The sequence below is a fragment of the Papio anubis genome, chromosome 3 (assembly GCF_008728515.1).
Source record: "Papio anubis isolate 15944 chromosome 3, Panubis1.0, whole genome shotgun sequence".
Classification (NCBI taxonomy): Eukaryota; Metazoa; Chordata; class Mammalia; order Primates; family Cercopithecidae; genus Papio; species Papio anubis.
This window is the reverse complement of record NC_044978.1, coordinates 7,170,669-7,184,386: the sequence shown is the minus strand read 5'-3', so window position 1 is coordinate 7,184,386 and position 13,718 is coordinate 7,170,669. Positions and strand designations below refer to the sequence as shown.

The 13,718-nt window shown below is 38.2% G+C and overlaps 1 protein-coding gene across 10 annotated transcripts in view; it reads left to right on the top strand.

Moving 5' to 3' along the window:
• The window catches only part of TENM3 (teneurin transmembrane protein 3), a 1,346,134-nt gene that overhangs the window by 1,142,794 nt on the left and 189,622 nt on the right, over window positions 1–13,718 (top strand). For all 10 annotated transcript variants that reach the window (XM_009207910.4, XM_009207907.4, XM_009207902.4 and 7 more), the window contains one exon: window positions 7,808–8,045. In XM_009207910.4, coding sequence (XP_009206174.2) covers window positions 7,808–8,045 — 238 coding nt within the window. The remainder of the gene's footprint in view (window positions 1–7,807; window positions 8,046–13,718) is intronic.

Sequence of the window (13,718 nt, the reverse complement as noted above, 5' to 3'; positions counted from 1 at the left end):
TTCTCTTTTTTTCTCTGACAGTCCAGTGTACTTTCTATTTTAGGCAATGTGGTAACCTAGATTACCTGACAACGCCCTTGCTATATAAAACAATTTGTGTGTCATATTGTGTACTCTTGGAGGGCTAAGACCAGAGCGTTTTCATTTATTCCACTTGCTATCATTATTATTCAGGAGTGAGGAAGCCCCACGCTGATGAATGAATACCCAGGAGCTGTTTTGTGTAACGGTGCTTCCCAGATTCTCTCACAGTTTTGTGAAATTAAAACTGTTATTCTCTGTCTCCCTCCACCTCCACCCAGTTTCTGCCCGTCCCACTTTGTCCTTCCTTCTTGTGTCCCTCCATCTTCCTTTCTCCATCCCTCCGTGCCTCCATTTGTCTTTTGATGACGACTTTACTCAAACTGCTGTTACTCTGAAGCAGCACAGCTGTCCGCCCTCAGCTACTATCTCCCTTCCAGATTAGGGTATTTGTTTCCTGGGGACGTGTGTAGCCAGGCCACATGGAGATGCAGGGAAGGAGGGGAAGGAGAGCAGGGTGAAGGAAGTAGGTGGGACAGAGCAGTTGGAGTCACTGCAGTGACACCTTTCCCACTGTGCACACCTGCTGAAAGCGAGTGCCAGCCCACTCTCCTCCTTTCCTCTCATCTCACACTCACCTTTTATTTCCTCCCACATGAACCGAGTGCACACATACAGATGCAGACATACACTCACACAAAGATATTTTTATCTCACAGCAGGTATTATTTTCTTTCCCGGTTTTCCTGTCTGAAAGTCCATTTCCACTCTGCTCCCCGAAGACCACAGCCCAAGGCTGTAAACCAGGGAGGAGCTGGAGCTGAGTCACACGTAGCAGCTTGGGAGCTGCCAGCAGTAGCTTTTAGTCTTAAAAAAAAAAAAAAAAATGAAGCCACAAATAAGCCCAGATACGCATTGTTTTGTTTTGTTTCTTCTTGGCATGATCCTGTGGCCATACTAGCTAGGAAAAGGTGACTAGGCCAAACTTCATGACTATGAGATCACATTCCTTCCTGTGTGGGAACTGGCAAGAGGTTAGTTTTTTAAATTCTTATGACATTTCCTTTTTGCATTTCTCTTTTTTTTTTTTTTTGAGGCAGGGTCTTTCCATGTTGCTCAGTCTGGTCTGGCCTCACACAATCTTCCTGCATCAGCTTCCCCAAGTGATAGGATTACAGGCATGAACCACTGAGCCTGGCCCTATGACATTTCTGATTGTAATTTTTCTACCTGTTAAACACTTTTTTGTCTCTATAAAAAAATTAAAAATTAGCTGGGCCTTGTGGCACACACCTGTCCCAGCTACTCAGGAAGCTGAGGTGGGACGACCACTTCTGCCCAGGAGTCTGAAGCTATGGTGAGCTCTGATTGCACCACTGCACTTCGGCCTGGGCAACACGGCAAGACCTGTCTCTAAATAAATAAATACATAAAGCAAACACATTTCCTCTCCAGGCGTATTTGGTTGTGTGTTCTCACTTCTGGTGATGGTGCTATTAGTTGCTGACAAGGCTCTTCCGTTACTTTGTTTTTCCTCATGATGTTCTGCCCTTTATTTCTTACCTGTTTTTTGTTTGTTTGTTTGTTTGTTTGTTTGTTTTGTGTGTGTGTGTGTTTTCCCGAGATGGATTCTTGCTCTGTTGCCCAGACTGGAGTGCAGTGACGTGTTCTCAGCTCACTGCAACCTCTGCCTCCTGAGTTCATGCAATTCTCCTGCCTCAGCCTCCCGAGTGGCTGGGATTACAGGCGCGCGTGCCACCAAGCGCAGCTAATTTTTATATTCAGTAGAGGCGGGGTTTCACTATGTTGGCCAGGCTGGTCTCGAACTCGTGACCTCGTGATCTGCCCACCTCGGCCTCCCAAAGTGTTGGGGTTACAGGTGTGAGCCACTGCACCCAGCCTGTTCCCTGTTCTTGGCACTTACTTTTTATGTCAGGCACTGTGTGTTTTTAGATCCTTTAAACAAGCACTATCAAATAAATGAGGCTCAGAGAGATTAAGTAATTTATTCAAGAAAATATCCCTTGGAAAGTAAATATCCCGTATTCATTGTCATGTGTCTCAGTGGCGCCTCTCACCACGCTGATTCATAATAACAGAGTGGCTATCCGGGGAAAGTCACTAGCAGTCTCTCTTCTCCATGCGGAGCTCCATGAATAGGCCTTACATTTGCCTGGAATTGGGGGTCGGTAAGCTGCTTACACGGTAATCTACCCTCTGTCCAATAGCTCCTAGCGTTTTCCTGGTATAATAGTCAACATACTTTATTCCGTGTACACCATGATTCAAGTTCTTAACCCATGCTAGCAGCTCTAACATGGGAACAGACTGCTCTAAATGGTGCTGTCGAAGAGCTAAGGGAAGAGCAGAGTGACCGCAGTCTTTACTATCTAATCTCTATGATTAATGTGAGTTTTAAAAAACATCTGATATTAATTTCATTCAACATATTGAATAAAAACATGCAGCTGTTAGGCTTTCGTTGAAGTTATGTGAGCAGTGGGATCTCGATAAAGGAAAGGCAGGTGGAAGGAAAGAGTGAATTTAATAAAGATGCTGTTTGGGTGTGATGCATAATTTCTCATGACCATGGTACCAAGAATTTAATTTTCAAAAAAATACAGAGGAATGTTTTGAAAAAAATAATTGACACCTTTTCTAAAATATCTAAAAGCATTGCTAATCGTAAGCTTTAAAATATTAATAAAAGGAAAACATTGTGTTTGGTAAAATATAATTTATAATAATATTTTTATATTTTATATCTTACATTTTATATATTATGTACTTTATATGATCTTTACATTATTCACATATCTTAAAAGGTAGATTTTAAATATCAGAACATTTTCAAAGAAAGATTCCTAAAATCCTGTCTTTGGGGTGAGTGGCATGGTTCCTTGCTTGAATGAGATGACCCGTCAAGGTGCCATTATATCAGTGTCATCAATCAGTCAGCACACTTTTGGGAGTCCTTGAAGTACGTGCTTAGTGAAAGTACCAGAAAATCCAAATAACTTTGAGTTACAGTCCTCGCCTTTCAGGATCTAAGAGTTAAGTTGGGGAAATACAACATATTTGTTTGCAAATTACCTTATAGTTAAAGGCGGTATGGACAAGCTCAACCTTCTACTACTTTCACTCTCTCTCATTGAATTCTTCACAAATAGTCATTCATTCAACAAGTATTTATTGAGTGTCTGCCCTTGCACGGTCCATAGAGCTCAAAGGTGAATTGCATGTAAATCCTGCCTGTAGAGAGCTGAGCAGGGGACATGAGCCCTACAACCTTAACTCTAGCACAGAGGGGAACGCGAATAAAGCCATGAAAAAGGGACAGATACAATAAGGTGTCTCCAAGGAGAGATTACTGATTTTTACCTGGAGAAAACAGAGGTGGCGTCACCTTTTTTAGGTCTTGAAGTAATTTGGATTTGGAGATAGAAAGATGGAGGAAAATGTCTTTCCAGAGAGAAGCAACACTGCCTGAGTGGAAAGGTGTAAGGCATGGAGTGGCTACAGCGAGTGTGGCTAGAACAAGGAATATGTGAAGACACACGAGGGAGAGCTTGCAAAAATGTGTTTTGGGATATCTGTGACCAAATAGAATATTCATCTTTAGAGTTCATTGTAAGTTTCTTAGGCACTAGAAAGCCATTGGAGTTTTCTAGGAGTAAATCAACATGTTCAGAGGTATGTTGCAGGAGCATTAAACCTGGTGACTGTGTGAGGTCTGACTGTCCCATCTATAACTCACTCAAAGTCATTATATCCAGAACTTTTTTTTTTTTCAATGTATGTATCAGTGAATTTGTCTAAAGTGAAAGGCTGCAGTGGCTGTTCTGGTTTTTCTTGTGTGGATCTGCCTAGCTGTGTGAGATTCTTAAATACTTTTATAGTCTCCAAGTCTAGACCCTGTCCTTTTTCCTAGTGTCCATTTTGAACCTTGGTCACAAAAATTTCCCTGGATATTCAATTGTTCTTTATGTGAAGACTTAAAAAGAGCCAGGTACAGATCCTCCCATCTGTAGTCTCAGTACTTTGGGAGGCCTCCGCGAGAGGATCGCTTGAGCCCAGGAGTTCAAGACTGGCCTGGGCAACATAGGGAAACCCCATCTCTACAGAATTATATTTTAAAAAATTAGCTAAGCGTGGTGGCACATGCCTGTAGTTCCAGCTACTTGGGAGGCTGAGGCAGGAGGATCACTTGAGCATGGGAGGTCGAGGCTGCAGGGAGCTGTAGTCATACCACTGCACTCCAGCCCAGAGAACAGAGCAAGACCTTTTCTCAAAGAAAAAAAAAAAAAAAAAAAAAAACTTAAAAAGAACTGTTCTGTTTTCTGTAACAGAAATAAAATGAAAAATAGTAATGTTTTTCATAAGCAACCTTTTTGATCTTAAAAATACTCTAAATCATGCAGCTTATTATATTTCTCTCTTTGTGTTGACAAGTAGATTATTTAAAGCCAGATTTGTGTCCCTCTTTAAAAATGTATAGTACTATATAGTAGATATTTTGTCCACTTTATCTTATCTTTCACACTTTTATTTTTCTTGTATTCTATTTTTATTTTTGGTAGTGTTGAACTTTTTCTTGTTATACTTTATATACTTACTCTATCTTGAGTAAATTGGTATGATAAAGACATACTCCAGCTACTTCTTATGTTTTGTAAGCCCAAATCTGTAGAGCTAGCATTGACCCTAACTGAATCTTCAGATTTTGCTCCTGTTTGTGGTCTGCTGCAGAATTTAAATGTCTGGCCAGGCCAGGCACTGTGGCTCATGCCTATAATCCCAGCACCTTTGGAGGCCAAGGCGGGAGGATCACTTGAGCTCAGGAGTTCGAGTTGTGAGACCTCGTCTCTACACAAAATTTAAAAATCAGCCACTGAGGTGCCTCATGCCTGTGGTCCCAGCTACTCAGGAAGCTGAGGTGGGAAGATCTTCTTGAGCCTGGGAGGTCAAGGCTGTAGTGAGCTGTGATTGTGCCACTGCACTCCAGCCTGGGCAACACAGCGAGACCCTGTCTCAGTAAATAAATAAATAATTAATTAAATTTATTTTTAAAAATGTTCCGGCCATCCACCCTGTATGATTCAGACTTTGCATGTATTCGGTTCCACCAAATTTTAGATTGAACCTAGCTTTCATCAGCTGGATTTGTTTTATTGGTCGGCCTCCTGATTGTGTTGTCAGCTCAAGAGGTTCCAGTAAACACAGCACACTGCTGCGCTGGCCTGGGCAGACCATTGGCAAGAGCATAGACCCTTGTGTGGTGGCTTCTGCACTGTAAGTTCTCAGCAGACGCTTACAAAATGAAGACGTGTACCTAGGGAAAGCCGCCGCTGCTTATGTTTGAAACCTTAATGGAAGTTTTTCCCAATGGTTATGTTTTTATTTAGGAATAAGAATTCTAAATTCAACATATTGAAACATAATGATAATGGATGTTAAAATCATTTCTCTTTCAGTAACAGTGTTCTTCTCCATAATGCTTTATTTTACCATTTACACAGTGCTTTCATCTGTGACTGACTTAGCAGATTCCTGGAACATCAAGTCTAGAAAATGTATTTGGGATGAATGGCTAAGTGCATGATGAATAAATGAATGAGTGGGTGCATCTCATTGAATTCTTACAATTGCACTAAGAGCTGGATGGGACACTAGTATTTCTCACATTACAGGTGAAAAAACTGAGGTGAAAAAAATCATGATGTCTGACAGAATCAGGACTTAAATTTGTTATTATAACTTCTCATATTCTGCTCTTTACATAGTATAATATCTAATACAATTTCTTCTATATAATATATATACATAAAATATCATTCTTTCATGGCACCATGGAGTCATCTGACCCATACCACTGCTTCTTTTGTAGGCAAAGTCTTGTTACTTTTTCCTTGGAAACATTTCTCCCTGTTCTCTCTTTGTTTCTATTCCGTTGACACCAACCCAGTCCCGGCCCTCATAACTACAGCTTGTTCAGTTACGCTATCAGCAGCTTCTTGAAATGTACCTTAAAGACATCCGTAGGGGTTCTAGTCATGTACACTGATGCTAAAGGAAGACAACTCTAATTAATTACATGAAACCTGAATAATAAATCTTTCATGAATTTTAAGCTGTTAGTTTCTCTTTTTCTAACACAATGACAACCGTATGTGCCATTCCCTCAAAAGCTGATTTCTGTCTGAGATTTATACAATCATCATTTTTCATGAACACCAAAGCAATAAACCAAGAAGGATTCCTGCAGTTTCTGATAGGGGGGAAACTCTATTCTTGAAGTTCCCCCATATCAGAAACTGCAAAGAAGTAGCGTATTTTCATATATTTAGGTGTTATCTCTATCCCTCATTACAAGAATGTGAAATTATTCCTTGTTAAATCATATGATATGGAATATTAGGGATCATTAGAAACATGTAATATTACTGATGTTATATGCTATGAGAGGAGTTATTTTTATCATTGTACCCTGTAAAGAGGTTTGATAATATATATTAAAACAATTACATATTATGTATTCATTTCATGCAACCTGAATTACAATGTTAAACTGTGCTATTTGGCTTAACAATCGCTGCTGGAGTTCACATCATAGATGGAAGCTAGTCCTTGTGTTTCCTCTTCTTTTTTAATATGTGCATTTATATTAATAGCATGATTTAATACATCACTTTAAAATTATACTGCATTTTGAACTGCATTTAGTCCACAATTGACATGTCATGTGTGTGGAACCATAATCAGTTTAGCATTAAATTAAAGAGTCATCTATCTGTTTGGTAAAATGTAGTCTTCGTAAATTCTAGCATGTCCAAAGCTAGGTAATGAGATGGAAAAGTAGGTCTCAGATGTTACATTAATTTGTGAATTTTAACTTATGACTTATTAGCTATACGGAATTTTCTAGCAGTTACAACACAGCATAGTGTTTATCTTTTGAAGTTGCCAGACTCTTTATGATTCTGGTTTAAAACAAAAATATTTGTATCACTGACATAGTGGCATGAGCCTGTCTGGTCACCTATGACTTACTTCAGATTGTAGTTACACTGCATACTGTGAAATTGGAAAATCTGTTCTGTGTGTGTTCTAATGGATGTGACGGTCATTAAGTATATGAGTCTTCTGACGTTGTAATCAGATGTGATTCAGTCTGTTAAGTACCCATGAAACAACATCTGCTTCACAGAGTGACCTTCTGCTAAAGAATACTTAGCATCTATTAGTAGATCATAGTGCAGATCTGCCTTATTTGAAATGCACTAAACTAGAGTAGTCTACTGCTGTTTAGCAACTAGCTTGTAATAATTTATTGCAGTTAAATAAAGCTTAAAAAAACTCCATTAAATAATTATAGGGATTATATGCATTGCGAAAACCTTTGTGTTCTACTGAAATTACCCATTTAATTTCAGGGTTGGTTTGTTAAAAAAAAAAGCTGAAATCTAAAGGCACATTAGGGGAGCTGTCAGATGCTGTTTTCTGTAGGTGTTAATAAAACCAGATGAAAAAAAAATCTGAAACAAATTAAAACCAAAAGCAATTTTGCCATCTGTTGTATATTAATTAGAACTTCGTGTATCAAGGGTAAACTTGCTCTTAGAGAATGTCACTGAACACCCGCTTAATAGAATAATATGCAAATTTATTAGGTTATGGATTTATATGCAATTTTTAATTCTAATTCATCTGCAGTGGATCCCCAAGAAACTGGTAGTGTGTATATACATACATGTATATAATGAGTTCTCTTTCTTTTGTTTTTCAGAGCAACCTGCAAACAATCAAGGCCAGTCTACCCTGCAGCCCTTGCCGCCTTCCCATAAGCAGCACTCTGCACAGCATCATCCGTCCATCACTTCTCTCAACAGAAACTCCCTGACCAATAGAAGGAACCAGAGTCCGGCCCCGCCGGCTGCTTTGCCCGCCGAGCTGCAAACCACACCCGAGTCCGTCCAGCTGCAGGACAGCTGGGTCCTTGGCAGTAATGTACCACTGGAAAGCAGGTAATGTCTGACATTTAAAAATAAGCTAGCCCAACCCATTTCTCACCAAGAGAAATTGACTATACTTCTATATTCTGGTGTGGTGTTTTGGGGTTTTGTTGTTGTTGTTGTTGTTGTTGTGTTTTCTTTTTTCTTCTCTAAGAAGCGGTTCCAGATTGTTGTGATTTTTTTTTAGTTGCTAGGTCGGTGAACGTGCCCATTCTTTTCACACATTTTGTTCCCTACAAGAGATAAGAATAAATTACTTCAGTAAAACTTTCCCTTACCACTGTTTGTTTTTTTCTTATCTACAAATTACCAGGCGTGTGGAGAAAAGGACAGAGATGTAAAATGCTATTCTCAGTTGCATGTAGCTTGATTTAGTAGACATGTCTAGCATCGTCTTGGTTCTAGACTTCTGTACTTTCTCAGACTATATTTTGTTCATTACATCATATAATCATAGTGGAGCCCCAAGTATAACACTTAAGCACAAGTCCGATGACAATTTGTTAAGGATATTATAGTTTCTTGCATGATGAGGGAGATAGGACCTACTCTCTAAAGTTCCTTGCAGGATTATTTCCTAAGACAATCCATTCACCCTTACACAGTTCTATTAGGAAATTTTTCCCCACAATGAACTGAAATCTCCATCCCTGAAACTTCCATCCTCTGACTGTAATTGTGCAACTAGTAGTCTGCACAATTTGCAACTATACAAAACAGTTTTGCCCTCCTTCATAGATGATGGCCCATGGGCTTCTCAGTCTTCTAGAAGCTTCAGCAGTTTAATGGTCCTTCTCTGTACACATAGCATAATGTTTCATTGAGGTTAAAAGTTATGACTTCTCGCAAAGGCTGGCTGACAGGTGGTGATCTGCTCATACAAAAGTATAGATCAGCCAAAGCTGTTTTGAGCTCATCCATTTCGTTATTCAGGATCTCCTGGCATGTAACATTTGGCCTTCTTTCTTTGCACAGGAGCTTAACCGCCACTGTCTCCTTTGTAATTATGTATTGCACAACCAAGAGTGGTGTCTTACCTTATTGGTCTTCTGGTGGCAGCTTTGCAGTGAGGTTTCCCTAACATTCTTCTTATTCTTTATTTCTTCTCTGCCCCAGAGTTTCCGTTAGGCTTGGAGAAAAAGAGTTATCACCACAGAAAAGCCAGAAAATAGAGAGCTCTTGACCCCTTGAGAGACTGTCCCCCAAAATGCCCTGCCCTGGAGCTTATAGTTAACATTAGGATTTAAATTAGCTTCTGGGTGAAGAAACTGTCTCACAATGAATATGTTGCTATTTCTCACCATTAGGTGTATGGTCTCAACCCCTTGTGACTTGAGGATGAACTAGCAGGAGGCCCTCACAGTTAGTTGTCAACAAAAAAGTCTTCATATGTTTTCTTTTACTCTTGACCTAAGAACAAGGTTCTAAAGAACTCTTATCTTTTTATCTATAATCAGCCATGAGTAGTTGAGTTTTATTGTTTATTTTGTATTATTGAACATTCTTCTGGGAGAAATTAGGAAGAGAAAGAACAGGAAAAACAGGCAAACAGCAGATTTCTCTTCACTTAAGACACAGAGTCATGTATACAGATTTTTTTTTTTCCTGAGGTTATTAGCACAGACCTAAATTTACCCAGTGTAATTAATTAGCACACACAGAAGAACTAATCAACACTGATTGACTATTGTCATTTGGAAAAATTTTATTAGGAAAAAAGTAATTTTCCAGTTGAGTCATCAAATTGAATATGGATAATTGCATTGTAGTTGACAATAATTGTTTTGACAAATATTTATGAAATATATCAAGTTAAATCCTCAGAAACGTGTTTAATTTTAGTGATGTTATAAAACACAAAAGCCTCAAAAACTGTCAGTAGGAGAGTTAGCATTCCATGAAACCATGTCTTACAGTTAATTTGGAATAAGTTTGAGAAGAGTAAGATGTGTTCTCATTATTCGTCTTATTGCACTGGAAATTTTGACTGATGGGACTTTAAAGAAAGAAAGTAGTTGGTTAGAAGAAAATCCACTGTAGCCATATGTGAAATTGTAGCTGGTTTCTCTATATTCAGACCATATAAGAAATCATGCCCATGGTGAGTACTTACTGAGATTTTCTTCCATTTCAAAGTAATGCCATTAATGAATCATCAATGGAATTAATATTATATAGTTTTATAAGTTGACACAGGGAGGAAATCAACCAGCTGATAGGATGTCACTAATAAATATACAGAATAATTAATCTAAAAAATGTGTTGTTATGCTAACAAATTTTAATCTGCAGTATAGTTTTGTTGTTTTCTCGTTATCCAAAGCTCACATCTTATAGTGTTGCTAATCAAAAGCAATGATATTTCAACTTGCAGTACTCAGTGAGTCAACCTAAGCAGTGATGTGAAAATCCCACACGGTGCTGACACAGTACTACTGTGGTTTCTTTAATAGTCTCACTTGGTTGGAACTCTGGAGGTGAAGAACTAGCCTTACTTATCATTGATTTTTCCTTTTTTAGTTAAGGTTCCCTATTGAGTAGGATTCTCAGACTCAGTTTCAGTTATATTAACAACTTTATCCAGACTTGTGTCTGCCTTTAACTGTTTTTTAATCTAGTGTATTGTTTTATCTTTGACAATGATTTCAATTTATATATATATACACCGATTTTGCTAATTCTCACTTTTTCTGAAACTGCCACTTAAAGGTTATAAACTATGAAGTATAAAACTCAGTTACGCATAAATAAAAATCTCTATATTTTTCTCTTAGTTCCCCCCGCCCTTTTCTCTTTTCAGCACAAATTGATAGTAATTGGTTACAAAGTGGCATGTAATAACCCTTGAAAATCTCAGTGATTTGTAGACTTAGAGTTTATGTGAATTGCTGGAAAAGACATAAAAGGATTTTCTACTTTGTCCTATATGTTTCAGTATAGCTATCATTTTGATTTATTCAAAAGCATTTTTTTCACCAGGCAGTTTCTTGCTTCCATAAAAATGTTTATTTCCTTTCTCTAATGAATGTAACATTTGCTCCTGCTGGAGACAATCAATATGATTGTATACTGTGCATTCCCACTCAGTGAACAGAATACTTCTGCTCTGTAATCTCCAGTGACTCTCAGATCTCCTAGAATCACGCTGAGATCCAAAAAAGCCTTTGCAGTTCATAAGCATCTCCTTATTATGTCATCATTTCCTATTAACATTCGGTCCCTATGTATAATACCAAGTACTTGCTTACAATTTTCCTGAAAATTCCTTTTCTTTGAGCTCACTATTTGTTATACTTTGGATCATTCACTTTTAGGGCATTGGAGAGCCTATAGCTTGCCATTGGTTTATTTTATACTTAAGCTGCTTCGGTATGTAATAATAGCTGCTACAAGAATACGGAGCAGCTGAGGAAAAGCTTAGAATTGGCCCAGTACAGCAGCAGCACTTAAAGGTATAGTACAGTAACTCTCATTGAAAAGCCCTGCCCTTCAGCAACTGTAAAGTTAATTGCCTTCAAGTTCCTCGTTTATATACGTGAATTAAATAGCTTAGTAGTTACCTATTAGATGTTAACAAAACGGTTCATTTGTAGCTGTTTAATAAAAGATTTATTAAAGTCTTGTTTTATTATGAAGCCTACTTTGGCATGGATAGTTCATTAGTTATGTTCCCATAGCTTTTTACCTTCTAGTTCAGTAATGCTTTGCTAATTATTAATGTATGAAATTGCATATTAAATTGCCTCTTTATTAGTGCATTTTTTATTTCAATATTGAGTTGTCTTGAGCCACATTAATGTGAGATCAATTGTTTACATCGTTAAAAACATAGAATACCTAAACAGAGAGATTGTTTACTAAACCAAGATATTATACTTTTTTCACTTTTTATCTTCTTTAAAATGGTTGTAGGGAAAGTGAAAACAATCATACACACGCCGGGTCTGAGTCGGCCTTGCTGACTTGTGTCTGCATCCTATGCATGGTAGCTTTCCTGCCCCAGAGGAAGCCTTTCCCAGCTGAAGAATTGTACCTGCACCCACTTACTGATAACGGACTACCATTAGTGAGGTAGTAAGTAGTGGAATCCTCCATAATTAAAGATACAACTTCAAGTAAAATATGCCTGGGAAGGTAGCTCAGTGACTAAGGTTGACTGACTGATGCTGATGCCATATGCTTTTGTTAAAGATAGCTTGGGGAGACACAAGGGTACCTGTGGGGAAAGGGAATATTACTGAATATGGAAAAGAGGTCCAAAAATGAAGAACCTAAGGTTACTGAACAAAAATTTCAAAATTGGACCTGGGCCTATGCTAGGAAATTCTTCAAGTTTCACCATCATCATTTATTTAAAAAAAAAAAAAAAAAGGGGAAAGTTAACTTAAAGTGTATACTAATGAATAGTAAAAAATCACTTGGATTCTAAGCCTCTTAAAATATGGCACCTTGTATAACTTAACAGTATTTCTTAAAAGGACTGGGAAGGGATATTGTTTATTTGTGAGAATAGGAAGAAACATGAAGAGGGAGATACAATGTACAAGAATTTGCTGTGTGCTGTTAATATTTAAGGCCTATTTCAAGCCCTAACTAAAAAAAACCTTTGTCTCAGAGAGAGGAGGATAGTTGAGGAAGCTATTGTAAGCTTAATTCAGTAATTCAGTGCCTAAGCTCTATGGTGACCATATAATTCATTATTAAAGCCAGGACACTTGCAGAGTGAGAAGGGGCCATATCAACAGTTACCCTGGAATTGCAGCATAAACTGAGAAGGACATGTGATTACCATACTAAGTTTTATTTCCAAGAGTAAAGTTAATTTTAAGTCCAAATTTTCTTATGCCTTAGATAAAAATAAGAAATCAAACAAGAAAACCAGGTTGAATGCAGGTAAGGCTTCAGACTTGAACATTTCTAGTAGTTTCTATTGCTAACTTAGAGCAAATATTTAAACTTTTATTGACCCCTTTCACAGAAAAAGCTTCTATTGGCCTCCAAAATATGTAGCTCCTAAAATAATACATAAAATATTTGTCTTAATTTTCTTCTCACAGTATCAAGAGAACACTTAGCACAATATCAAGAGAACAAGAGGTAGCAGGCAGGGTACGGTGGCTCACGCCTGTAATCCCAGCACTTTGGGAGGCCAAGGCGGGTGGATCACCTGAGGTCAGGAGTTTGAGACCAGCCTGGCCAACATGGTGAAACCCCATCTCTACTAAAAATACAAAAATTACCCACATAGGGTGGAGGGCACCTGTAATCCCAGCTGCTTGGCAGGCTGAGGCGAGAGAATTGCTTGAACCCAGAAGGCAGAGGTTGCAGTAAGCCAAGATAGCACCAGTGCACTCCAGCCTGGGCAACAGAGGGAGACTCTGTCTCAAAAAAAAAAAAAACAAAGAAAAAGGTAGCATATATAAAATGTGGTTCTGAATTTACTCAAAGAATAAACATCCCTGTGTCTCCAGCAGCATTACAATTTGGGTTTCCAAAATCATTATCTTAGGCTGAAGTAGAGGCTTCATTCTAGGGAAGTTTGAGATAAAGATTCAAAGATGGTCATTAAGATAAGTGAGAGTAAAAGGCTGATTTTTTAATGTGAGATTATTATTAACCACTTGTAATGCTATAGCCTCAATTTGATTGTTTAGTGGGCATCGTGCCAATAATTAAAATGCGAAA